Raw genomic sequence first — 26,573 nt, 5'->3', positions numbered from 1 at the left:
AATCTACCTGTGAAAATATAGGTACAAGAGCTGCTCCTCAGATCTCTGGTAGATGATGGAAGTCATAAAACAATTGCAGTATTTCATGCTTTCAAGACTAGTAATTAATTCACCCTAAAGACAGTATAGAAAGTTTCCTAGTACAGACATTGTGTCTCTTGCTGTATTGAAAACTGAAAGATACCATCTTTTGTGGCCTAGCCATAAAGTAATTTAATTTTACTTGTTTATCTAAAATTTACTGTTCTGAGGTTAACCTCCTGTATCCCTACACTGTTAAAATATATACATTTAAACAGTTACAATAGTGGATGTGCAGTTCTGTCCTCTTCCAGCAGGGCACACTGTGGTTACATTTCAAACAGCACTTTGCAAATACCTTTTTCAACACACACGTCTTTACAAGCAGTTTGATATACACATGACATACAGTTCTAATACATTTGTAACACAAGCATCTTGTATAAATCATTTTGATGTTCACATATAATAACATATAATCATTTACAAAATTCCAGCTAGCTGGACTGGCAGTATCTCCTTTTGTCACATTCCATGTCAGGCTGTTTTGTTTCCACTGGTTCTTCCTCTCATGCTGTCCAAGGAATGATAGAACCCGTTCCTCCTTCCCAACTGGTGAAGGGTTTTTATTCAAGGATGTGCCTAGTACCAAAGAAAGACAATTTTTGGATACCAGTTCTGGATCTCTTTTTCCTAAACCTGTTTGTGATAGTACCCAAATTCAGAGTGATGTCACTTCACAACCCATTACCTCTTCCTCTTTCATATTTTCTGGGAGCACTTGACTTACAAGATGCTTATTATCACATCCCTATTCATCCAGATATCAGACATTTCTTAAGGTTTTGTGTGTGTGGATCACATTATCAGTCCTCTACCTTACCCTTTGGATTGTCCACTACACCAAGAGTGTTTACAAAGTGTCTGGTTCCACTTATAGCTCATTGCAGGCTGCAGGGTATTCACATTTTTCCATATTAAGACAACTTGCTTATTTATGCAGAGTCTTTTTCAAAGTGTCGTGAATCTCTGTCATGGGTGACAGATCTCTTACACATGCTGGGATTCCAAGAGAACAATTAAATGTCTTTCTTGGCTCCTTCACACAGGCTTGTGTACCAGTGATGTCAACTAGACAACTCAGATCAAAGAGATTTTCTTCCACAGGGAACATAGATCATTATCTAGATATGTTTGTAAGGTTTTCCACTCAGACTTAGGTCACTGTAAGGAATATCTCAGGAGTTTGGGTCACATGGCATCTGTGATTCTCATGATACCTCTGGCAAGACTCCACATGAGAAAAATACAGTGGTATCTGAAATCTCTTTACTGCCAGCATCCCCACCCTTTATTTTTTCATATTCCAATGCTGGGGTTTGTCAGAAATGAAATCTTATGGTGGAGAGAAGAGATATCTTTAAATCCAGGTCCACTCCAAGGTAGTCAGTTATCACAGACGCTTTGGACTTTGTTTGGGTAGCAGTTTCAGGAGGGATAGAAGTGCAGAGGCAGTGTGGGGATACCAAGGACAGATGTAAGCACATAACTATCAAGGAGATGCTTGCCCCGATCAAGGCACTCAACACTGAACCATCTTTGGTTCCCGGGAGCTTTTCAAGTGGTTGCAAACAATACCATGGTCATGTGGTTCATCAACAAGCATGTGGGAACTAGGTTTTACCCTGTTTGCAGACTAGCTCTGTTAGTTTGGTGATATAGCTTCACAGCACAGTCTCACTGTGCAGACATCCTACATTCTGTCAGAGTAAAACTGTGTGGCAGATAAGCACAGCAGGATCTGGGCAGATCCTCATTATCCCACATGTTATATCCATCTCCAATCTTGCCAGTTCTTTTATAGCCAGCCCCTTTCTCCCCAGGTCACAGATCTTGTCCCTTCTGTCAGTCCTTTTCCACCCAGACAAATGCAGCATGTCAGTTGAGTCCTGCTGTTGTTTTGATAACAATTCATTTGCCTCCAGCTACTTCAATATGCTTTTTCCACTTGCCCATTCACCTTTCTGCCACTCTTCTTTACCATTTTTAATTACATTAAATCCAAAGACACAATGTCACTGCATTTAATAACCTTGACTTCTGAAGCCTTTATGTTCCACTCCAGCCAAATGCTGCTCTACACTTCCACATCTATGGCAAGCATATGCTGACCTGGTATGCTTCAGTGAACTACTTTCTATCAGAAGACTGGGAGATTTTCCCTCTTTGCTAAAAAAGGAGTTATATCTCTCTAACCTTGATCATTTATAAAGTTCCTGAAGTTCAAAATTTCTTATTTTTTTTATTAGTAGAAATGATGTGTTCAAACAAAACTGTTACTTGCTTCACTTGTAAGGTATAAGTGTGTACAGAGACATTTTTTTTCTTGCAAATATCCTTGAGAACAATGTAATTGTTAGTCTTTCTGCAGGAGATGCAATGAAGTGGAAATTTGAGAGCTAAAAGTTATATTTGTTTTTTTTAAACATATGGATTGTAGCAGATGTCATGTAAAGTAGTCATTTTGCAACATGAGACCACCAGGAGGTACTCTGTTATGCTTACCTTTGGATAGGCATTTGACATTATTCATGTCCTCTTACTCATTGTGTCACTAAATTAAGCCAGTCTGTGTGCTCTCCTAGAGTTATACCCTGTGAATTTAATTTAAGGGCCCCAGATAGGCCTTACAATGGAGAAAGTGACATTCACCAAAAGCAAGTATTTTGGAATCTGTCTCTAAAGTATCTTATCAGACAATAATATGGAAACTGCTTATCTCTCATCACTAATTCAGCTGCTGACCATTTGATAAACTTAAAACTCAATTTTGGAGATAATATTTTATGCTTATAGGCATGTCCTCTTCTTCTGCACCACTACCTCTAACTCATTTTTGTTTTCTTTTCAGTGGCGGATCATTATGGGTGGAACCAAGTGCATTCCTAAGTCTGAGCTGCATGAAGACAGAGAAGTAAACTACATACATAGCAATCGTCTGTGGACTCACCCGAGCGACTTGACCATTGCTCTGTCTGCCAGTACTCCGCTGTACCCTCCTGGACGCATCATTCATGTGTTACACAACCATCCTGTTGAACAGTGCTGGTATAAAACATTTCCCACTATCGATGCTTCTGTTTATACATTTGTCTTCCATTTCACAAAGATTTAACATGATTGTTATTTCATCTGGCAGCATAAATTCTCTTGCTGTGAATAACTGCAAAAACATCAACTGTTTTTTTAAACTTCTAGTTAAATATCATTGCTAAATTTTTATTATAAAGACTTCTACCTCTGTAGCTGAACAGGTCATAAAGTGTCACTTTTTGAAACACTGATAACTGCTAAGCACTCAGTACACAATTTTCTCTCTCCACCTATTATCACTAAAATCAAACTTGCAAGCAGGTAAAGTGCATTTTGGATGGACCATGTCTTCACAGGATCTTTGTTTTCCACAGACCCATCAACTTAGAAATATGTGATATCACTGGAAGTTCAGCACAAATCCTGGTGTTGTCTTTCATGGATAATGCAGTTTTGTTGATTTTCATAACATAAAACTTGTCATTGTGGTAAACAGATAAGTTTGCTTGTTGGTTGTTTATTGGTACAGGACATTCATATTTCTCTTGCCAGGTAGTCCTTGGGCAACATGGTCCAAGATCTTCTCACTTCAAGAATACCAGTAGCAGTGCTTTTAAGAACCCCCCTCCTCCCGATGGTATAGTTGCTTATCACAGAAGGACTACAGAAATTTACTCTGCAGAATTTCCTACTGTGTGGCTAATGCAGAATGGGAGGGAATCCCTTGGCTACCTTTATACCTTCTGCTTTCTTGTGTGATTTCCATGTGATTCTGTCATTAAGAGAAATGTTCACTGAGACCATTGATAAATTGCACTGCAGACATAATATTTGATATATTTTTCTGGCATATGTGAACTTTTTTGGACAGTGCTGTGCTGCTGTTCCACTTTAAAAGTTGTTCTTAATTATGTCATAGCTTTGAAAGTCTGCTAGCTTTTTAAAAAAAAATAACAACTGTAATTTCACCTCACTGCTAGGTCATTTCTTCCAAGTAGTATCTTTAATGCGGACTGTAAGAGCTAAGACCCATATCTGGTGGGAATAACAGGTCATTGCTGAAAAGGGTAAGGTGGTATAAGGATTCTAAAAATGGTTTCTTCTAAGCTGAAATTTGTTGGAGCTACCAGTTTCTACAGCTTAATCCACAGACAGTAACATAATACTTGAAATCAGTGGGGGTGTGAAGGCAGATCTAAGACATCCATGTCGGCTCAAAATAGTGTATCTGTTACCTAAACTTGTTTTCGCATGTACTTGTGTAGTGGTTAGGCTTTTGAAATAAGACAGAAAAGTAAATGCAAGAAAAATACCACAAAAACAATCTTTTTCTGCTTGCAAAGATAAATGAAACAACCCTGATAGTTCAACTTGTAATGAAAGAAATATATGTATATATATTTTTGCTGTAGAAACCATTGTACCTTTTTCCTGTTCTGTAAGTAAGAGCCGTCAGCCTCATATCCATCCTCAACCCCTTTTCCTATTTTGCACATGGGGTCACGGTGTCACTTCAGCAGTGACAATCATCTCAAACCCAGGTTTACACCGCCGGGTGGCTAGCCCTACCACATATCATACATTCTGAATTTAGCATTGTTCTGGGAACATTGGTTTGTGGCCGGTTTCACTCTGTTTCTCTTTCTCTGTCTCTCTCTCGCTCTGTTTTTTTATTTTATTTTTTTAGCAAGTGCAGATGTAATATCTGTGCAGATTGAACCCTTCGAGTCTGTTAGAGGCTGAATAATAGAAATGGGATTCACCTGCTGTAGTGTAAAGCTTCTTTCTAAGTAATGGCAAGAAATTCTGATCAAATCATTTTTGAGATTACATTCTTTCTTTTCTTGTAGACCTTACAGCTGTTGTTGACTTTGCAGGTTTGTCATGGAACTTGGCAACATAATTGATTTATATGTATATTGTGTTTATATGTATTGTCTTGAGGGATAATAGAGTGTTTATGACATTTGGTTGAAACATTTCTTTTCAAATGGCAGTTTGATATAGTGGTATGTGAATAGTACAGTTAAAACATTATGAATCAAAGCTCTTTACACCATGCAGAGGGCTTTATCCCCTCATCCCTCTCCGTTATTTAAACATCTCCTGGAATGGTGCATCTCAGGAGGAAGTGAGATTCCCATGCATTGTGACCTTCAGGTGAATACTGTGCTTCTGCAGATGCTGCTGTTTATTTTTTGTAGAACCACACAGTAGAATTTGCACTACATGCATTTAGGTGTCTTGAGTAAGAGTGGAGGTATTGCTTATTTGTGCAGTAGATGTGCTGCTTTTTGAACCAGCACACCCTGTGACTGTTATTTTATAATGCTAGGACAGAGATGATGTAAATGCATGAGTTCAAATAATAGCTTGCATTTATACATATATTCATGTTCTGTTCCTTTCTTTCTGTAGTTGCTGCGGTCAGGAGGAGCCAACATACTATGCAGTCTGGGGTGATAACAAAGCCTTCAGCGAAGTCATCATATCTCCTGCCATGCTGCATGAACATATGCCTCATGTCGTCATGGAAGGGCTAAACAAGGTATGTATAGCCAGTCTATTAGTACAGAAAGTACAGGGGTGTTTTACTATACATTTTCAGAAATGCAAACTGTCCATACAGTCTTGGCAAGTAAGTGCCAGAGAAGATATTAGAATTGTGCACATCACGTTGTATGAGTGAATCTCCCTTCCACTGAGATGTTTAAACTTCATTTGAACTTTAATGTTCATTTGCATCACTTTTAGAAGTGGATAATGTCACTAGACACAAGTGTTTCTTTGGGGTTGAACTAGTAGAACTGACTGCGATATTTAGAGTTACACAATTTGCATATAGAGGATGAGAGAATTTGTATTTCATAGCCTGGATCCTGTACACTAGGCTCCCAGATAGTTTATGGCACGTATGTCTGTGGTTGCAGTGGTGCACTTCTAGAGGCCATGGAGGATTAGAACTGATTGCGATATTTAGAGTTACACAATTTGCATATAGAGGATGAGAGAATTTGTAATTCATAGCCTGGATCCTGTACACTAGGCTCCCAGATGGTTAAAGTATGGCACGTATGTCTGTGGTTGCAGTGGTGCACTTCTAGAGGCCACGGAGGATGTAGACACTGCACCTTGACAGTGAGTTGTACAGGAAGCATGTGCATTTCCTAGTCATTCAGGAGTATTGAACACATTATGTTAAGGTTAAAGAGAAATGTTTATACCTGACCATTTTGATCAAGAAGTGACAATCACTTTGAGATTTAATTCAGGTCCATCTTCATTCTCTGATTATATCCAGGTATGTAGCTCTGGCCTGAGAAGCATTTAAGTTATTTGTTGTATTCCCAACTTGTTGAGGCGTTTACCATAGTCTTCAGAGTTAAGAAACAAACATTGCTCATGCAGTTAAGGGAAAGAACTCGTGAAAATGTATGTGTGTCTGGTCTTTAAGCTGGACATGCCTCACGTGGTTGTAGGATGTGTATGCCTCACAGATTGTGCAGTAGTACTGCTTTACAACACATGCTTCACCTAAATATAAACTGACATGTCTTTCATTTCATCATAGGTATGTTGCTGCACAGCTCACATGATCCTGGAGCTTTTTTCTTTATTATTAATAGTGAAAGGTAAACAATAGTAGGGAGATTGATACATTTTATTTATTTATTTATTTATTTATTTATATATTGTTGCTCAGATTAGTCTTTATTTTCAGAACTTATTTTCAGATGGGAACTAAGGGAAAAACCTCCCAGTGTAAATGGATATGTAATTTACAGATAAACAAGAAAGTATTGAACAATTTCATACCATGTACACCCGAAAAAACAAAACATCAAAAAATATATGTAAGGACATTGCAGCTGTCATCCACAAATAATGTCTTCAATATTTTTTTTTACTTTACAATATTCAGATCAGCATTTATAATTTCAGTTATTCTATGAGTTTTACTTTACATACATTTGATTGTGTCCTCTTTGAAGACAGGACTGCTTGTTTTTTTATAGCCATGTCATGTCTGTGAGGAAAACAAAAACATCAAAGCAGTGAGATTACTCTGGAGGTAGAAGTATGCATACCTGTAAGGCTCTTGTTAAAGTAGGTCAGGGCATTGTTTTGTAAGAAATGTCATAGCAAGTTAGTGGTGAACTATCCTGCTTTAACGCTTAACCATCCTAATGTGTTTAGAACTTCACAGTGGTGTGACCGTTAGTGTGTGTGCTGCAGATCTGTTTTTTACTACTGTAAATATACTGTTAGCCATTTCAAATTTCCCCAAAATGTTCTTGCATTCATAACCAATAATTCACATAAATGTTTGGTGTAAGCACAACCTGAGCATCTGAACACCTTGCTTCTGGTGTAAATTGTTCATTTCTTCTGTAGAAGGTTGCTGTCTTGATTATATCCATCCATCCACAACCCCTTTAATTGCTCTCTTGATTATATATATTTTTCATAATTCTTGAAATCTTAGTTTGTAGTTGGTAATCAGACAAACATACGTCCAGCTGCATATTTGCTTAGTTAGTTGGAGACCAGTTAGACTGCTAAATTGTAGACATTATGCACTGACCAAGACAACAGTCCTTTTCAGTAGAGCTGAAGGAGTTACTGTTGTTTCATTCCAAAGAGGCTTTTGACATTAGTTTCAATCTGTCCACCATTTTTCTGTATACTTTATAGTACAGGGATTGTACCATCTGATTTAACCCTATTTTTCTCTCTGCTCTCTCATTTTCATTTTAGACTGTAAGTATGTTTTTCTTTTACTGCAAATATCCACTGGAAACACCTATCGGAACCTTTCCCTACTCAACACTGCCCAGAAACAGCAGAGACCTGTAACTTACTGCAACTGACACCAAATGATGTATGTTTATATCCTCAGCACTACTGCAATACTTGTTTAAACATCCTTAATTGGTCCTGCATCACTGGGTCAACCTTCTGTTTTCCCCTACCTGCTCCCCAACCACCTTATTTGCTTTTAATTTCTCCTTTCTGTTATCTGCCTTTGACCTCATTTTACCTCTACCCGATAAGAGACTAGTGCTACTGAAACTCACACCATTCACTCTGTTAACCCAGGAACAAGTAGATAGCCAGTGCCTTCCCTGATCTAAATTAACAACATAAAATAAAATAAACAAGGGAAAGGAAAGACTCACATCTATCTTGTGTAAAATAGCAGACAGAGTGATTTGAAGGTAGTAGCTTACTGATTGTTTTTCTTGGCCTCTCAGTTGCAGTCCGCTCCATTCACCCTTTGGACTCAGTCCACTCCCCTCCCCTCACTACCTCTACACTTACAACTCACTATCTCCACCCATTAATACTCTTATACCAATCATAGTCCTTCTTTTTCCCTTCAACTTTTTTCTCTACACCCACCTATCTTTCCACTCCATCTCTTACTCATTCACACATCCATCCCCTGCCTTACCCAGCTCACTACTACATTACAGACTCATTTAAAAAACTCCTATAGCTCAACACTCCTCTCATACGTTCATAGGTAGGTACTAGGCTATCGGCCCTGGGGCCCATACAAGCCTAGCCAAAAAATGTGCTTTCGCCACCCAAGAAAATTATTTTCCTGTGCCCCTGTTGAGCAGAGCCACAGAAGTGATCCCCGGGGTGAATTTCCCATTTCCCATCCTATCATCAAGATTTTTCTTGAAGAGTGCTAATGAGGAGCTCTGTTTGACATAGATAGGTAGTCTGTTCCAGAGTATGGGAAGTCTCTGGGACAGGAATCTATCCCTCCAGCATATTCTTTTTATTGTGGTGACAAGGTTAAGGTCCCTAGAGCGTGTAGCTCGGAGGGATTGGGATTTCTTTAAGTGGAGCATGTCCAACAGCTCTGGATTTGACATAGCTTTGTATGTTAGGCAGAGATCGCCCCTGAGTAGGCGATATGCGATGAAGTAAAGCTGTAGTTTTTTGAGACGGTATGCATCTGTTTGAGGCCAGTAATCCTCTTTGTGAGGTATTTCTGTGGTCTTTCCAGTTGTTGTAGATGTCTTGTGAGGTACATACCAAAAGGGGCGTTGTACTCTATAATGGGTCTAATGAGTGATGAGTAGAGGGGAACAATGACCTCTTTTTTTCTGGATGAGAATCCTTTTGTGATGAGATGAGCCACGTAGAAGGATTTCCTGACCACTGTGGCGATGTGATTATCAAAGGAGAGACTACTGTCCACTTGTGTCCCAAGGTCTCTTATCACATTTTCGGCATTAAGTAGGCTACCAGCTATGCGGTAGTTCATGGGTACAGAGTTTTTACCAAAGGGGATGACAATACACTTTTTGGCATTGAGCTTCAGGCCATGGCTTTGACATCAGGTATCTGTCTCAGTGAGGCCCTTTTGTAGTTTGTCCACATCGTTAGGAGTTTCGATTATGGCTCCTAGTTTGCAGTCATCTGCAAACTTTGTTAGCCAAAGACCTTCTGTGTTGGCCTGCACTTCAGAGAAGTAGATACCAAACAGGAGAGGACCCAGGACTGAACCCTGTGGTACTCCACTTGTCACTGGTCTGATGTCGGATTTGGAATCCACTACTTTCACAGTGTGGGTTTTGTCCATGAGCCAGTTGGCAACCCATCTTGTGACATAGGGATTTATACCTAGTTTAGTGAGCTTATCTATAATTCCAGAGTGGGGGATGGTGTCGAAAGCCTTGGCGAGATCTAGATAAGCTGTGTGAACCATTTTACTCTCATCTATGGCTTTGGTGACTGCTTCAAAGAAGTCAATCAGGTTTAGGAGACATGATCTGCCTTTTACAAATCCAAACTGTGTAGGGTCCAGAGTTTGGAGATTACCAATGTCTTTGTTTATGAGTTCCATGATGATACATTCCATGGCCTTACAGACCAGGCTCGTCAGGCTAATGGGGCGGTAGTTCCCAGGGTCTGTCATGGCTCCCCCTTTGTGGAGTGGGATAACTGTCACGGTGGGCCATTCAGTGGGTACAAAGCCTGAGGTGAGGCTATGATTGAACATGGTACTTAGGTAGGGTGCCAGTTCATTTTGTAGTTCTTGTAGAACGCAGCCTGGGATATTGTCAGGTCCCATGGATGCTGTGTTCTTGGCTTTGGAGAGTGTGTTTTTTACCTGTGCAGCCGTGATTATAGGAACTTTGCATTCTTCCGGTATAGAGATGGGCCCTCTAGGGGGTGAGAGGGGGGTAAAGTTAGCACTGAACCTATCTGCTAGGATGTTGGCAATTTCAGTTGGTTCTGTGTATTTGGTGCCTTTATGCTGTAACTTAGAGCAGATCTGAGTGTTCCCATTTAGATTCTTGACATAGCTATAGAATGCTTTGTGGTTGTCTTTAGAGTCAGTGGCAATTTTGTTTTCGTAACTAGCTTTGGAGGATTTTATGAGGGATCTCAGCTTCTTACTGAGGTTGACCAGGGAGTTCCTCCAGTCATGGGATTTTACAGTTTCTTTCCTTTGTTGTAGAGTTTGTTTATGGCAGAGGACCACCAGATTGGCTTCCTTTTTTTGGAGGATAACATCTTGGTTCTATTAGGGATAGCATGATCCATGCACTCGTGTAAGTGCTTATAAAGTGCATTTGTGTAGGATTTGGCAGTCATACCTCTATTGTCCGTCTGCATGGGTGTCATGAAGTTTGCCACTTCTGTCTTAAGAAGTGTGAAGTTTACTTTTGAGAAGTTTTTTACGATGGTTTCCCTAATTGGGGCTGGGGGTGGGATGTGGATGTCTAGGCTGATTAGCTTGTGGTCGGATCTGACCAACGAGGAATTGACCTCTGGTGTGGAACACCAGTTTCCCATGTTGATAATGACCAGGTCTAGGATATTGCTGCCCCTGGTGGGGGTGTGAATAAGTTGATCCAAGGCGTTGGAATTTATGAATTCTAGAAAATGTTGAGCAAAAGAGTTGGTACATGAGTAGTTTTCCCAGTTAATGGTGGGGTAGTTGAAATCGCCCATTATTAGGGTGTTGGGTTGTACCCTAATACTTTCCAGTGTATCAAGAAATGAGGAGTGTGAGTCCTGGGGCATGGTGGGGGGTCTGTAGCAAGCTACAGTTTGGATTGCGGTCTTGCACAGAGTTAGTTGCACTTGGATAATCTCGGATTAGCCTGGAGGTGTGGATATCCTTAATGAATATGGACATGCCTCCGCCTTTAGTGCTTCTTTCTGGGTTAGGTGGCCGAAAGGTGTGGTATGAATTGAAGCCTGGTAATGCAGGGGTGCTCTCTGGAGCTTTGAACCAGGTCTCTGTCATTGCACAGATGTCAATGTTCTCCATTTTAAGGAGTGCCTCAAGTGAGTGCATTTTGAGGTTTAGACTTCTAGCATTGAGTAGCATTACCCTCAGATTTTGCTTGCTTGTACCTGTTACGGTGGTGAATTTGTCATTTGAACCTTGCCTAAAAAAGGCACTATAGGGGTGGCAAGAGCTTTAGGCAGTATCCGGAATCCTAAAGGCGACAGGTGCAGGCCATCTCTGGCAAAGCATCGTGGACTGTCGATCATGTCGTCCCAGGCAGACAAATACTGGACCCCCTTAGCATGACACCAGAAGCTTAGCCAATTGTTGAAGTCAATCATTTTGTCCTTGTACTGTGGTATCATTCTGGGTGATGGCAGGATGCTACTCAGGGTTAGGGTCATACCTGCCTGGGATACAAGATTGGAGAGCTCCTCCATGTCTCTTTTTATGTAGTCCAGGGAGGTACGTCTCAGGTCATTCACACCAACATGGACAATGACAGTGTCATATTTGTACTTATTGTGGAGTGACCTGAGTGCAAGCGTTATGTGGCGGATCCTGGCACTTGACAGCTGACAGTAACTTTCTCCTTGTTTAGTCTAGTGAGTGGAACATCAGTGTGCCTGACTATAGAGTTACCTATGACTAGAGTGTTGGGTATGTTGTTATGCCTTATGGGCTGTGGTTGAGTGGTGCACTGAGTTTTTGGGCTATGTGTCATTTGGGTTGTGTTGGGGGGTGGAGTTTGCTTGCATTTATGCTTTGCATGTCCCTGATGCTTGGGCAGGTTTTTATTGAGAGCCTCCACGAATGTAGGTGTGTGTTTTGTGTTTCTATGTGTCTGTTTTGGTGGTGTAGGTTTTGAGGGACTATGTGATGAGTGTGGTGTGGTGCTAGTGTTTATCTTCTCCTCTTGACTGTCTAGTCCAGTCTTGGGTGAAGAGAGCTTTGCTTCCAGTTTGGCTATATAAGTGCATCTCTCACAGGTTGTAGTGTTGGGTGGTAGGAGGAGAGGGTTGTCTGTGTACATGAGGCAATTGCTGCATTGCCCCAAGATGCCCAGATTCATCAGGTAGACAGGAGAAATCACTGGGAGCTGACCCTTAGACATGCCTGGATAAGTGCTTATTTATTAAGTACTAAAAACTGCTTTCCACTAGACAAGTGAGGAAAGTTGAGTGCTGTAGTAATTTGCAGCTTATGTAGTGCTTACAATGAGTTCTGAACAAGTGCTGAGTTCAAAGAAACAGATTTGTGTGCTGAAACTAGAAAACTGGCTAGTTATAAGAAAAAAAAAACTAAGCTAGAATGCTTCCCTCCAACACAGAAGGGCTTGGGGCTCAGAAGCATAGTTAACATTTTTTTTTTTCTGTTTCCCAGATGCTCTCTTTGTACACAGTATGAGTGCCAGAAATCAGAATATGATCTCACTGCACTCAGTTGAGTGAGCAAATGAGATGGGCCCAGAAGGAGTATCAAATCAAACAAATTTACAAGAGGGGCAGGCAGTTTCAAGGCCACTAAGATTAACACCAAAACAAAAACAAAAACAGGGAGGGTGGGTGGGACTAACTGAAGAGCAGAGTCAGTACTTCCAGTTCAGTTAATATTCCTGCAACACAGTTAAATCAGTTTAAATACTGTATTATTTGAAAAAAGTGCAGATAAAGGTACTTAAATTCTCTTATACGTCCAGTTGAATACATCTAGATCTTAGCTGGCCAAAGCTGAGGTTTTTAAGCAGAAAATATTTCAAACTGTACCACTTAAATAGGCAAGGACAGGAAATCAAAGAATATGGCTACCCCCACACCTGCAATTAATAACAAATAATAAAATTCAAGCAAGCACTGACTGAAGAGCAGAGTTAAAACTTCCCGTTCAGTTAATATTCTTGCAACACAGTTAAATCAATTTAAATACTGTATTATTTGAAAAAAGTGCAGATAAAGGTACTTAAATTCTCTTATACGTCCAGTTCAATACAGCTAGATCTTACCCGGCCAAAGTTGAGGTTTCTAAGCAGAAAATATTTCAAATTGTACCACTTAAATAGGCAAGGACAGGAAATCAAATAATGTGGCTACCCCCACACCTGCAATTACTAACAAATAATAAAATTCAAGCAAGCACTGACTGAAGAGCAGAGTCAAAACTTCCAGTTCAGTTAATATTCCTGCAACACCGTTAAATCAATTTAAATACTGTATTATTTGAAAAAAAGTGCAGATAAAGGTACTTAAATTCTCTTATACGTCCAGTTAAATACAGCTAGATCTTAGCTGGCCAATGCTGAGGTTTTTAATCCCAAACAATCTCACCATAACATCCTTCTATACCCTTTCCTTTAATACCTATACAACTCAGCCACAATGCAATAGTCCATAACAATATTCTTAACCCTGTCACTTTTCTCCATAGTCCTCTGTCCCTTATTACATCTCACAACCCTAACCCATCTCCTTCTCACCTCATTATTCCACCACAATTCTCAAAATAACTGCTAGCTGTACCAACATATCTCCCTACCTCTACCTAATAAATCCTCTCTTCCAATCCAAACTAAAAATCACCCCTCTCATAAACAAAATCCATATCACTCCTAAACACCACAATACCAAAGCCATCTATCAACACAGTATCAAAGCTTCCACAAAACAAGAGCCCGTGGCCTATATATTCACTCTCACTACTTTACCTTTATCAGGAGATATACATCCAAATTCTGGCCCAACCACAGCTAACTCCCTAAAATCCATTTACATGGTAACTGTAAATGCTCAAAGCATTCGCAACAAAATTTCCAGCTTTCATGCATGGATCACTCATAATCAACCTGACATCAACGCCATCACTGAAACCTGGCTTAAACCCCACATTAAAAATTCTGAATTTCTCCCTCTGGCTTCCAAACAATTAGCTCTGACAGGCACAGCAAAAATGGAGGCAGCGTAGCAATACTCTTCCCTAACTCTCTCATCGTAGTACCCTACACCAGTTCCATCCCTCAATTCGCCAGTGCAGAAATAACCATTGATTTTCTAAAGTTAAACCACTGCAAAAATCTTTGTATCAGAATTCTCTACATAAACCCTAGAAACAATATCCCCTTACTAGAAGACATCCTCACCTGGATTTCTGCTAACATAAAAAATGAAACCATTATACTGAGTGACGTAAGCATCAACTGGGCAATTTTGACCTCCCAACTCCCCTACCATCAATATAAATTTATTTAACTTTACTCACCTCATAAACACCCCTGCCAGACCAACCAAGGATAACACCACAGGATCCATACTGGACTGAATTCTCATCTCCCACCCTAACAAAATAGCTGAAGGAGGCACTCTTCCAGATGCTCTGAGCGACCATATCCCTGCCTTTATCCACTCCTCCCCCTCAGCCTTACAAAAACAACACTGGTACAAACATATAAGGGATCTAACTGCCTTCAATCCTCTAATATTTTCTGATATACTTAAAAAAGATCAGCTGACGCATACTAAATACTCTCCCCCTAGATAATGCTGTTGAATATTTCAGCTCTACATTCCTAGACACACTAAACAGCTTTGCACCACTCTGCAGAAAAAGAATCAAAAATAACTCCACTCCATGACTGACCAAACCTACTAAAGATCGGATGCATCTCAGAGATAAAGCATGGAAGCATTATCAAATTAACAAAAAACAAGACTCCCTGATACATTTTAAACAGGTTCGTAATCAGTTACAAAAACTAGTACATAAAGACAAAAAAGCTTACTACACTAAACTACAGTCTAAGTGCAAACTCAACAAAAAATAATACCTGTCCACATCCCGACAAGCCCTCAAATGAAATAGCATCTCTCGTTAACTCCTTTATTATAAATTGTATAGCCAACATTGCTGCTAATTTTCCTCAGGACAAAGATAACAAAAATAACATGCTCCTCCTAAAGCATCCCCTGCTTTCCCTACCTCTAAAAGCTCCTCATCCTCCCCTAAACCCAACACCCCTCCTGTCCCTAATTTTACTGTTAACTCTGTTTCTACCACAACTATCCAAAGTATACTCCTTAAGCTCAAATCCTGCTCTAAAGCAACTGACAACTTATTCCCTACTATTCTAAAGATCACTGCCAAAGCCATCACATTTCCCATTAACATACTAATTAACAGATCCATTCAAGAATCTTACATTCCCAAATAATGGAAGAAAGCTTACATTCTCCCACTTCGCAAAGGCGGCAGAAATAAAGATATCTCCAACTTTCATCCTATCGCCATCCTCTCCCCAATCTCTAAGATTCTGGAAAAATGCATCTACATTCAACTGATGCCCTATCTCCTCCATAACAACCTCTTGTCCCCTAGAAGGCATAATTTCAGACTTGGACACAACACTACAACAGCCCTTATATCTTTTCTGGACACTATTAACAGAGCTTGTGATTCTGGGAAAATGGTAGCTGCCATGTTCTTAGATCTATCAAAGGCCTTTGAAACAGTTTCCCACCCTTTGCTTCTGTCACAACTCATAAACTTTGAACTAAACTGGTTCTCTAGCTATCTAACAGACTGGAAACAGGGCGTCAAATCGCAAAACTCAACCTCTTCCTATCTCAACACCCCTACTGGAGTTCCTCAAGGCACCATACTCAGTCCACTCTTATTCAATATCTTCATTAATAATTTTCATAAGTCTATCACCATTGACACCCTTATTCAATATGCAGACAATTCAACCATCATCTGTTCAGTGGACACTATTTCACAACTACAATTCAAAACTCAAACAGCCTTCTCCACCACTGAATCCTGCATGTTTCACAACCATCTGGCCCTGAACCCAAACAAATCTAAAATCATAATTTTCACCTCCAAAAAATCAAGCTTATTGGACAAATCCATGTTCAACATTTATTCCCAAAATAAAGCACAAATAGAAATTGTCAGCCACAAAAAACTTGTAGGAGTATCAACTAAAATTTGATATCCACTTGCAACAAAACATCCAAAAAATCTCATCAGATAACTTGGTATGCTCTATAGATACCACCAATACTTTAGCACCTCCACCAGACAAACCCTTAGCTCTGATGTGTGGCACCCCTATACTTACCAACCTTCAAGCCACAACAAATTCCAAAAATTCCACCTATCACTGTACTGCTCTTCACTCCCTAAAATGTCTGGAACTTCCAAACTACCTCATCTACCTACAGATTACTACTGCTCACAAACTTATCTTCCGACCCGCAGATTGTCCCAGCCTAAGTTCTACCTTCTCCTTCTACCTCCCAAACAGGCCCCTTAGATCTGCGAGCCAGCAACTACTTCTAGTACACAAGCCAAACCGGCCTCCAGGCCAGCTTCTTTTCTCTTACTCCATAGCCAAAAATTGGAATGCTCTCCCACTAGCTATCAGAACTACACAAAATCTTGTCAACTTCAAAATCTCTCTACACACATACCTTTCCTGTCTCTGGAACTGCTGTTGCACTCAAACTCATTGAGAACCTTGCTCTAATGTTACATCCTCTCCTTACTGTATTACCTAACATTTCTCCATGTAATAAGTTTGTCCAAATATTCTTGGCAATCTGTCACTGCCATTCACCTGAGTACTGAATTACTAGCCATGTTTCAGATTTGTAATCGTATTTGTGTATTAGTTGTATATATTACTTATGCCTCTGTACTTTGTCTGAATACTGAGTTAACTACGTTTCAAAATAGTAATCTAATTTGTTTGATTTTGTTTTTCATTGGACTGTGCAGCTTTTCTCCCTGGGCCTCCACTAAAAACGGGCTCAGTATAGTCCAGTGGACTTCCCTGGTTAACAAACTGCAAATGAATAAATAAATTAATACAGTCCTTACACAAGGTGAAGTGACATAAAATTACTAGCAATTAGTTCTGCTTTGACTAACTAGTGATGTAGACTTATATGTGAACCAGGTTTCATCTAGGTGTAAGATCCAATAAGCACCCACCAAACCATGATTTGTTAATTTTTTCAAAAATTTTTGGTACCTTACATTCTTTTCATCAGCTCTGGGATTAAGTTTAACTAAAACTGAATCCTGTGCAACAGAAAAGGTCTCCCAAGAATTATGAAGCAATAAAGCTTTTATTTGGCTGAAGAGATCAGCTAAACATATTGGACTGTCTTGGGCCCATATTATAGAAATCATGAGAAGCATGCCTGTGGATGGTAGCTGGTAATTCTCAGTAGGATTAATGGCAGCATATAATTAGCGCATGTGTCTTTTCCACTGACATACCATGAAGCCATTAAGTTAACCATGTCTGGACCTGTTCCTCTTTGATACCTTCACTCAAAAGGTTAGACAGCGGATCTTCTTATATTGTGAAAGCATGATATTGGAGCTTTTCTAACCAAAACAATATCACAGTTCAGTTAGTATAATCATCTGGGTACAAACTGGTATCACAATACTATTAGCGAATCCTGCAACAGTGAGTTTGGTTTGTTATGGGGGGATAGTTATAAAATGGTGTTAAAGGCATTCTGTAATGCAATTAAAGCAGCGGTGTATCTATACATATATGTATGTGTGTGTGTGTGTGTTATACATATATATATATATATATATATATATACACACACATATGTTAGATGTGGAAGAATGCCATTTAGGAAGTGAGATAAAATTGGCTTGCCAGAGGTATACATAAACAGCTTTTTAAAAAATGGAGTTGCTACAAATTTCTATCTTATTGTTAAAGGAGGCAGTATTCTGTGGTGGTGCAGCAGTAGCATTGTTGCCTCACAGCAAGAGGTTCTCCCGTTTGATTCTCGGCTTGGGTTGGGAGTGCCTTCTGTGTGGAGTCTGCATGTCCTCCCCGCGTTCGAAAGACATGCGTTGAATGGGCGTGCCTTTGTTGAAGGTTGGGCATCGGGCTGGCAATTCGACACCATAAAAAACAACTGCCAATCATTAGCGGACCAGAGTTGCACTGTGGCGACCCCTAACCGGGAAAAACTGAAAGACAAACAACAACAACAACATTGTTAAAGGAGGCATCTCATTGAGATCTGGAGCATGCTTCAACCATGTACAGACACTGGATGACAAACCCAGTAAACTCTAGGCCTTTAACCTAAAAAGAATTGAGTCAGTTAAAAAAAAAAAAATAAGGGGTGGAAGAGGGCAGGCTGTAGTGAAGTCAGTAAGAATAAAGTAAGAATTTAAAATCTTTTATATGAATTTGTATAAAATATCCCAAGAACATGGCAACCAGAGATATGGGAACACTGAGGAACTTGGATGTAATCAACATCTCCCTTAGTTATTTGACAAAGATAATTAAACTTTTACGACCCTATAATGCAGAAGGAGGTGAGACATGTCACCAATTTAAAGGACTTCTTCAGAGAAAGCCACAGGGCCAGACATCCTCTTGCCTAGTCTGTACCACAATAAATGCATAATATTACTCACTGGAAAGACAGCCATTCCTTAATGTTACATTAGTAATATACCGCTAAAAGTAGATCCAGTGGCCAGGGATCTGAGAGTGCATGTTGGCAGTAACCTAACCTTTTACCATCACATGTCTGCTGTGGTGAGAAAATCATTCTTTATTGCACAACTTGTAAGGAAGGGCATGGTATCTAGTTCCAAGGAGACCATTGTTCCACTGCACTCACTTATCATCCAAGCAATCATTGACTACAGTGCTCCCTTTGGCAAGTACTGGACCAGGCAATTGAAACAGCTTGGGAGACCACAGTAAGAAGCTGAGATCCCTCATAAAATCCTCCAAAGCTAGTTACTAAAATAAAATCGCCACTGATTCTAAAGACAACCACAAAGCATTCTAAAGCTATGTCAAGAATCTCAGTGGCAACACTCAGATCTGCTCTGAGCTACACCACAATGGCACTAGATATACTGAACCTACTGATATTGCCAACATCCTGACAGATAGGTTCAGTGCAAACTTCACCCCCCTTCACCTCCCAAAGGGCCCATCACTATACCAGAAGAATGCAAAGCCCCTGCAATCACGGCTAAACAAGTATAAAGACTGCACTCTCCAAAGCCAAGAACACAGCATCCATGGGACCTGACAACATCCCAAGCTGCATTCTGCATGAACTACATAATGAACTGGCACCCCACCTAAGTACCATGTTCAATCATAGCTTCACTTCAGGCTTTGTGCCTACTGAATGGATCACAGCGACAGTTATCCGACTCCACAAAGGGGGGTGCCACCACAGCCCCCAGGAACTACCACCCCATTAGCCTGACGAGCCTGGTCTGCAAGGCCATGGGACATATAATCTTGGCGCTTATTAACAAGGACATAGGTAACCTCCAAACTCTGGACCCCACTCAGTTTGGGTTTGTAAAAGGTAGGTCATGTCTCCTAAACCTGATTAACTTCTTTGAAGCAGTCACCAGAGGCGTGGACAAGGGTAAGGTGGTGCACTCAGCCTATCTTGACCTCGCCAAGGTTTTTGACACCATCCCCCACTTTGGAATTATAGATAAACTCACTAGACTAGGCATAAATCCCTATGTCACAAGATGGGTGGCCAACTGGCTCACTGACAGAACCCACACAGTGAAAGTAGCCAACTCCAAATCCAATTTCAGACCAGTGACAAGTGGAGTACCACAGGGCTCTGTCCTGGGTCCTCGCCTGTTTGGCATCTACTTCTCAGAAGTCCAGGCTAATACAGCACGTCCTTGGCTAATGAAGTTCGCAGACAACTGCAAACTAGGAGCCATAATAGAATTGCCTAATGATGTGGACATTCTACAAAGGGGCCTCACTGAGACTGATGCTTGGTGTCTTCATGGCCTCAAGCTCAGTGCTATGAAGTGCATTGTCATCCCCTTTGGGAAAAACACTACCCATGAACTAACACATAGGCGGTAGCCTACTAAACACCAAAAACGTGATAAGTGACCTTGGGACACAGGTGGACAGTAATCTCTCCTTTGATTATCACATCGCCACAGTAGTCAGGAAATCCTTCTATGTGCACACCTCATCACAAAGGGGTTCACCTCCAGAAAAGAGGTCATTGTTCCTCTCTACTCATCCGTCATCAGACCCATTATAGAGTACAACACCCCGTTTGGCATGTACTTCGCAAGACATCTACAGCAACTAGAAAGGCCACAGAAATACCTCACAAAAAGGATTACCGGCCTCAAACAGATGCCATATGCAGACCGTCTCAAAAAACTCCAGTTCTACTCCGTCGCTTATCACTTACTCAGAGGCGACCTCTGCCTAACATACAAAGCCATGTCAAACTCAGATCTGTTGGACATGCTACAATTAAAGAAACCTCAATCCCTCCCACATGCTTCAAGGACCTAAACCTTGCCACGACAATAAACAGAACATGCTGGCGGGATAGATTCCTGATGTTCTTCGTGTTTCACTGTTGCAGTCATTACATTTGGGTTATCTGCCTGCAGGTAGCCCTCAGCCAGCCTAAATACAAGAGTCTTGGATTCCTGCGTCGGATGCTGTCTCCTCTTCCATGACGTCAGGTCATCAGTGGTATAAAACATGCAGCCAATGCCATTACATCAGTCTTTCTTGCTGCGCAGTGCCTGAAGCAGAAGCAGTTCGCAAATGCCGGTCGGCCGACTCCTGAAATTTTCTTTTTCGAGTTTCAGAACCGAAGTCTTCAAAAAAGCTAAGTACCCCATTGGGGATCCTTTTTCTTGCTCTTAACTGATGTCAGTAAAAGTTAACAATTGTATTACCTGTGGAAAGTAAATACCTCATAAAGATTTTAATGCGTACTGCATTCCTTGTTTAGGCCCAGACCACGACGTCCCTCGCTCTCGGTTTTGTGCCTTGTTCAACCCTCAAACTGTTCATCATCGGTATATATTTGCAGCAATTTATTTTGGTACTCAGTTTAACTACCCAGGAATGGCTTCAGTAAGCCATCAGACTACCAATATTCCGAAAAAACATAAGGATAAAGACAAAGACAGACCGCATAGGTCCAAAACTGCCGGCAACGCTTCCGTTAAGCTAGTCGCCAGTTCGCCGATACTCAGTGAGGCGCTTTCGCAGCCCCTGATACCTGCTACTTCAGATTCACAGGCCTCTACTGAGACCCATTCTGAGTCCGATATGCCGCAAGATGATTCTTCGACTATGGAACCTGCGGATGTCTCTATCTTGGATGCAGGCACCGGCTTCTAAGGGTGTATTCAGGCCTACAGATTTGCATTTTAAACCGATGCCATCTTCTTCATCCAGGCCTAAAACTCAACCCACGCCTAGAAAACCGACGTCCAAACCGCATGGTCAGGCCTATATGCCTAAAAAACAAATGCTTAGAATGGCTGAAGATCTTCTTAATTTAATTAGAGGAAGCCAGCCTTCCCCCTCTAAGAGACCTAGAACTGATTTTCCTTCTGATTCTTCTGATCAGGATTCTGATATTTCTGTTTCTTCTGATTACCAGGATTTGCCCTTATCTACCTATGAAGATTCTGATGCATAGGATTCCATTCCCTCTGCTTCTCCTCCAGAAGATTTTTCTTTAGGTGAAACCTTGCACACTCTTAGGGAGCATTTCCACTGGGAAAGCCAGGATTACTCCGACTCCAAAAAGAGGCTTAGGGAATTCTTACCCCTTCCTTAACACATGCCTTTAACTATCCCTCCTGTTCTGGACATTGTAGATGATGCCTTCTTGGAATCTAGCTTATCCCCAGACACTTTACCTCCAACTCCCAGAAAACCTGACAGGTATTAACAGAGTACCTGACTCCCATAATTTCCTCTTCAAGAATCCTACTGTGGATCCAGAGACCATTTCACAAGGACCAAAGGGCATTAAGGCTACTGCTGCCAAAAATCCTACCCCTTCTGATAGAGATTCTAGAGCCTTGGACAGATGGGGTAAGAAGATATACACTTCTGCTACTTTGGCTATTAGGGCTTTAAATTGCCAGTCTCATATGTTAAAGTACCAGCAGCATATTATGGGACTACTTAAACAGAAAATGATGTTGATTCCTGACTCTGCTGAACACACACAATTACAGGATTTAATGCATTCAACTGAACAAGTTGGTAAACATACTTTGCAATGTATTTTTTAACTCTTTAGAAGCATCTTGCAGGGCTGCTGTCACTGGGCCTGTACTTAGAAGGCATGCTTTGCTTAAGGAGCAAAACTGCCAGATCATGTCAAAGCTAAATTACTGGATGCTCCCTTAAACCAAGACCGCCTGTTTGGCTACTAAGCAGAAGTCCTCAAAAAGATGGAGGAAAACGCTAAATCTATGCAAACTTTTAAAGATTTCCTGCAAGTACAGCCTCCCAGATTTAGTAGGCATTGGCCTTCAAAGAATTGGTCCTTTCCAGTGTCTTCCAGGCCTTCTCAGTCCAAACCCAGGAACAGCAGACCACCTAGGTTACAGTCTCAGGCTACGCACAGGCCTAAGCAGTGGGGGCTCCCACTTCCAAAGCAGGAAGTAGTAAGACACCCCCCTACGGAAAAATGTCACAATGACTTAAACTTAACCCTTCCAAGCCCTGCTCAACTGCCTGCTCCCTTAGGAGGAAAGCTCGCCCTTCATGCAAAAAACTGGGAACTAATTATCCAGGACAAATGGGTTTTAAATATAGTTTTTCAAGGATACAGTTTCCACTTCACACCCTACCAACCCCAAACAGTTGGCCAGACCTACCCCCAAATCAGTGGGTAGAAGCTCAACAGCATGTTCTCTCTCTTCTAAGTATCAGAGCTATTCAACCTGTTCCAGCAGAAGAAAGTGGACAAGGTTTTTATTCAAGACTTTTCCTGATACCCAGAAAAGACAGCTCCTGGTGTTCTATCCTGGATCTCTCTATTCTAAACACCTTTTTGGTAATCAGAAAATTCAAAATGCTAACACTTCAACAGCTGCTTCCTATGCTAGGCAAAGATGCCTGATTGGCAACCTTAGACTTAAAGGAAGCTTACGTGCACATTCCAATAAGGGAATCTTGCATGAAATACCTACGCTTCAGGGCAGTCTCCATGCACTATCAGTTCTCTGTACTTCCCTTTGGCTTATCTATTGCACCCAGGGTATTCACAAAGTATCTATCTCCAGCCATTGCATTTTGCAGGCAGAGAAATATTCAGATATACCCATATCAGGACGATTGTCTGATTCAGGTAGAAAGCCAGGACTTGCTTTTAAAACATTTGGCATTCGTAAAGAAACTTCTAACCTCACTAGGGTACACTATAAACAAAAATAAATCTCACCTAGTACCCTGCCAACATATTGTATTCCTGGGAGCAAGCTTGAACACAACTTCCCAGCTGGCTTGCCTCACTCCAGAGAAACAAGTGTATTTGACAACTTACTTCAAACTCTTGGCCACAAAGACCCAGCTATCTGCAAGGAAAATTTTACAAGCCCTGGGGTTCATGGCCTCTTGCATTCTACTAATTCCATATGCAAGACTGCATATGAGGAAACTACAATGGTATCTAAAAAAAACTATGGTGTCAACATTCTCAGGACCTGGAATCAATGATTCCTATCATTCCTTGTATAAAGACAGAGTTTCTTTGGTGGGCAGAGGCCTGCTACCACAACAAGGGGCTCCATTTCACTCTACCCCCTGCTGCCCAAACCCTAACAACAGACGCATCAGACTATGCATGGCAGGCTCACTTGGCAGGGCAGTGCATTCAGGGCAAATGGAACCCAAGTCAGATGCACCTGCATATCAACCAAAAAGAAATGTTAGCTGTACAGAATTCCCTGACATCCTTCAAAGACAACATCCTTCCAGGACAATTATTGATAGACAGACAACACCACAGTTATGTGGTACATAAACAAGCAGGGAGGAACACACTTGTACCCTCTCTGCAGACTAGCCATGGCTCTGTGGAACACAGCCTTGAGCTACCAAGAGCACCTACAAGCTCAATTCCTGCCAGGCAAGCTAAATTCACTGGCAGACGACCTAAGCAGAAATCTCATGAACCCACACGAATGGAAACTGGAACCAAAAATATTCAACCTCTTGAGGAACAAATGGGGGACTCCAGAGATAGACCTGTTTGCCTCCCCTCAGAACTACCAATTGGACACATTCTGCACAAGGACTTCCCACAATCAAGCTTGGAAAGTGGATGCCCTGTCTTTTACCTGGGAAAGCCTCTCAGTTTATGCCTTTCTCCTCTGCCTCTCCTCTCGAAGGTTCTGCTAAAGATCAAACAGGACAAGCCAAGGACAATACTGATTGCACCAGACTGGCCTCGCCAGCACTGGTACCGCATCTTGCGCAGTATGGTACTGCTGGAGCCATGGCACCTACTTCAGACACCTTCCCTGCTGTCCCAGCAGGCGGGCCAGATTCTGTACCCTCAGCTTCAAACCCTGAATCTTGCAGCCTGGCTAATTCCTTGAGCTCTCCAATAGCATCCCTCAGTAAGCAGGTGCTACATGTCCTTCTGGAAGCAAGGAGGCCTAGTACTAGAACATCCTATGCTGAGAAGTGGAAAAGATACTGTTCCTGGAGCCAGACTCAGGGGATGGGCACAACGGTGCCCAGCTTACCTCATATTCTTCAGTACTTAACAAAAATGCTCCACAAGGGCCGATCCTTCTTGTCAATTGAAATTCATGCCTCTGCCATTTCAGCACATTATAATACTGAACCACCCCTCTTCTCTCACCCCCTGCTAAAGTAATTCCTCAGAGGGGCTAAAAATTTAAGACCCCCCCCCCCAGGCGAGCCCCTACTCCAGCCTGGGACCTTAACTTTGTATTGGAAAAGCTCACTCTCCCTCCATTTTAACCAGCTGCAACTGCAGAGTTGAAATTCCCTTCTTGTAAAACACCCTTCTTTCTAGCCATCACTTCAGCAAGAAGAGTGTCTGAATTACAGGCCCTCATGGCAGTGGAGCCCTTCATTATCTACCATGCAGACAGGGTTTCTCTCAGGACCAATCCTTCCTTTATGCCCAAGGTGGTGTCTAGTGTGGCCCTTAAGTCCATTCATTTGCCTACTTTTTTCCTAATCCACAGAACAAAGGAGAACGAGTACTGCACTCTTTGGACGTGCACAGACAACTTAGATTTTATTTGGACAAGACTAAGCCTCTCAGAAAAACTGAACAGCTGCTTGTTGGCTTTGCTGCAGGGGCAGAGGGGAAGGCCATTTCAAAGCAAACCATTTCTAAATGGATAGCCCATTGCATTCATTTCTGCTGTAAGCACCATGGAAAACCTACCCCACAGGGGATAAGATCACATTCCACTAGGGCTGCATCTACCTCTACCGCCTTTCTCAGAGGGGTCCCTACCAGGCAGGGACATCCTAGAAGCTGCTACCTGGAGCTCTGTACATAACTTCACCAAGCATTACCACGTGCCCATTTTTTCTAAATCCAGAGCTGGTTTTGCTACTGCAGTCTTGCAGGGCTTAATAGCTGGCCCTAATGCTCTTTAACTTCCTCCTCCCTTCCTTAGCTTTGGGAAGCAACCCAAATGTAATGACTGCAACAGTGAAACACAAAGAACATAGTACAGTTGTGTACACTTACCATAAATGTAGATGTTCGAGTGTATTCACTGTTGCAGTCCTGGTTACCCCCCCCCCCCCCAGACTTCGCTTGGCTCTACCTTTCCTTCTTGTTTTAAGCTTTCCTGGTGTATTTGCTTTTTGATGGGGGTGTAACATAACATATAATTGCTTCCCATTGTGGGGTCACCTGACATCTGGGGCAAGAAAAACTGATATAATGGCTTCGGCTGCATGTTTTATACCCCTGATGACCTGACATCATGGAAGAAGCGACAGCATCCGATGCAGGAATCCAAGACTCTGGTATTCAGCCCGGCTAAGGGCTACCTGCAGGCAGATAACCCAAATGTAATGACTGCAACAGTGAATACACTCTAACATCTACATTTATGGTAAGTGTACACAACTGTACTTTCCAGAGACTTCCCATGCTCTGGAACAGACTTCCCATTCATGTCAAGCTATGCTCCTCATTAGCCCTCTTTAAGAAGAATCTCGACAGTTGGATGGGAAATAGGAAATTTACCCCGGGGATCACTTCTGTGGCTCTGCTAGATAGGGGCACAGGAAAATAACTTTCTTGGGTGTTTCATATCCACAAAACACATGGCATCAGAAATACCCATTCTAAGCACCTAAAACTCA

At 41.5% G+C, this 26,573-nt stretch overlaps 1 protein-coding gene across 7 annotated transcripts in view; it reads left to right on the top strand.

Moving 5' to 3' along the window:
- DAGLA (diacylglycerol lipase alpha) overlaps window positions 1-26,573 on the top strand; it is a 2,305,179-nt gene that overhangs the window by 2,205,857 nt on the left and 72,749 nt on the right. For all 7 annotated transcript variants that reach the window (XM_044059505.1, XM_044059506.1, XM_044059501.1 and 4 more), the window contains 2 exons: window positions 2,933-3,129; window positions 5,533-5,662. In XM_044059505.1, the coding sequence (XP_043915440.1) occupies window positions 2,933-3,129; window positions 5,533-5,662 (327 nt within the window). The remainder of the gene's footprint in view (window positions 1-2,932; window positions 3,130-5,532; window positions 5,663-26,573) is intronic.

Source organism: Protopterus annectens, chromosome 17.part0 (genome assembly GCF_019279795.1).
Source record: "Protopterus annectens isolate FY-2018-M chromosome 17.part0, PAN1.0, whole genome shotgun sequence".
Classification (NCBI taxonomy): domain Eukaryota; kingdom Metazoa; phylum Chordata; order Ceratodontiformes; family Protopteridae; genus Protopterus; species Protopterus annectens.
Note: the sequence above shows the minus strand (reverse complement) of the source record. Positions and strands in the feature narration are given on the sequence as shown.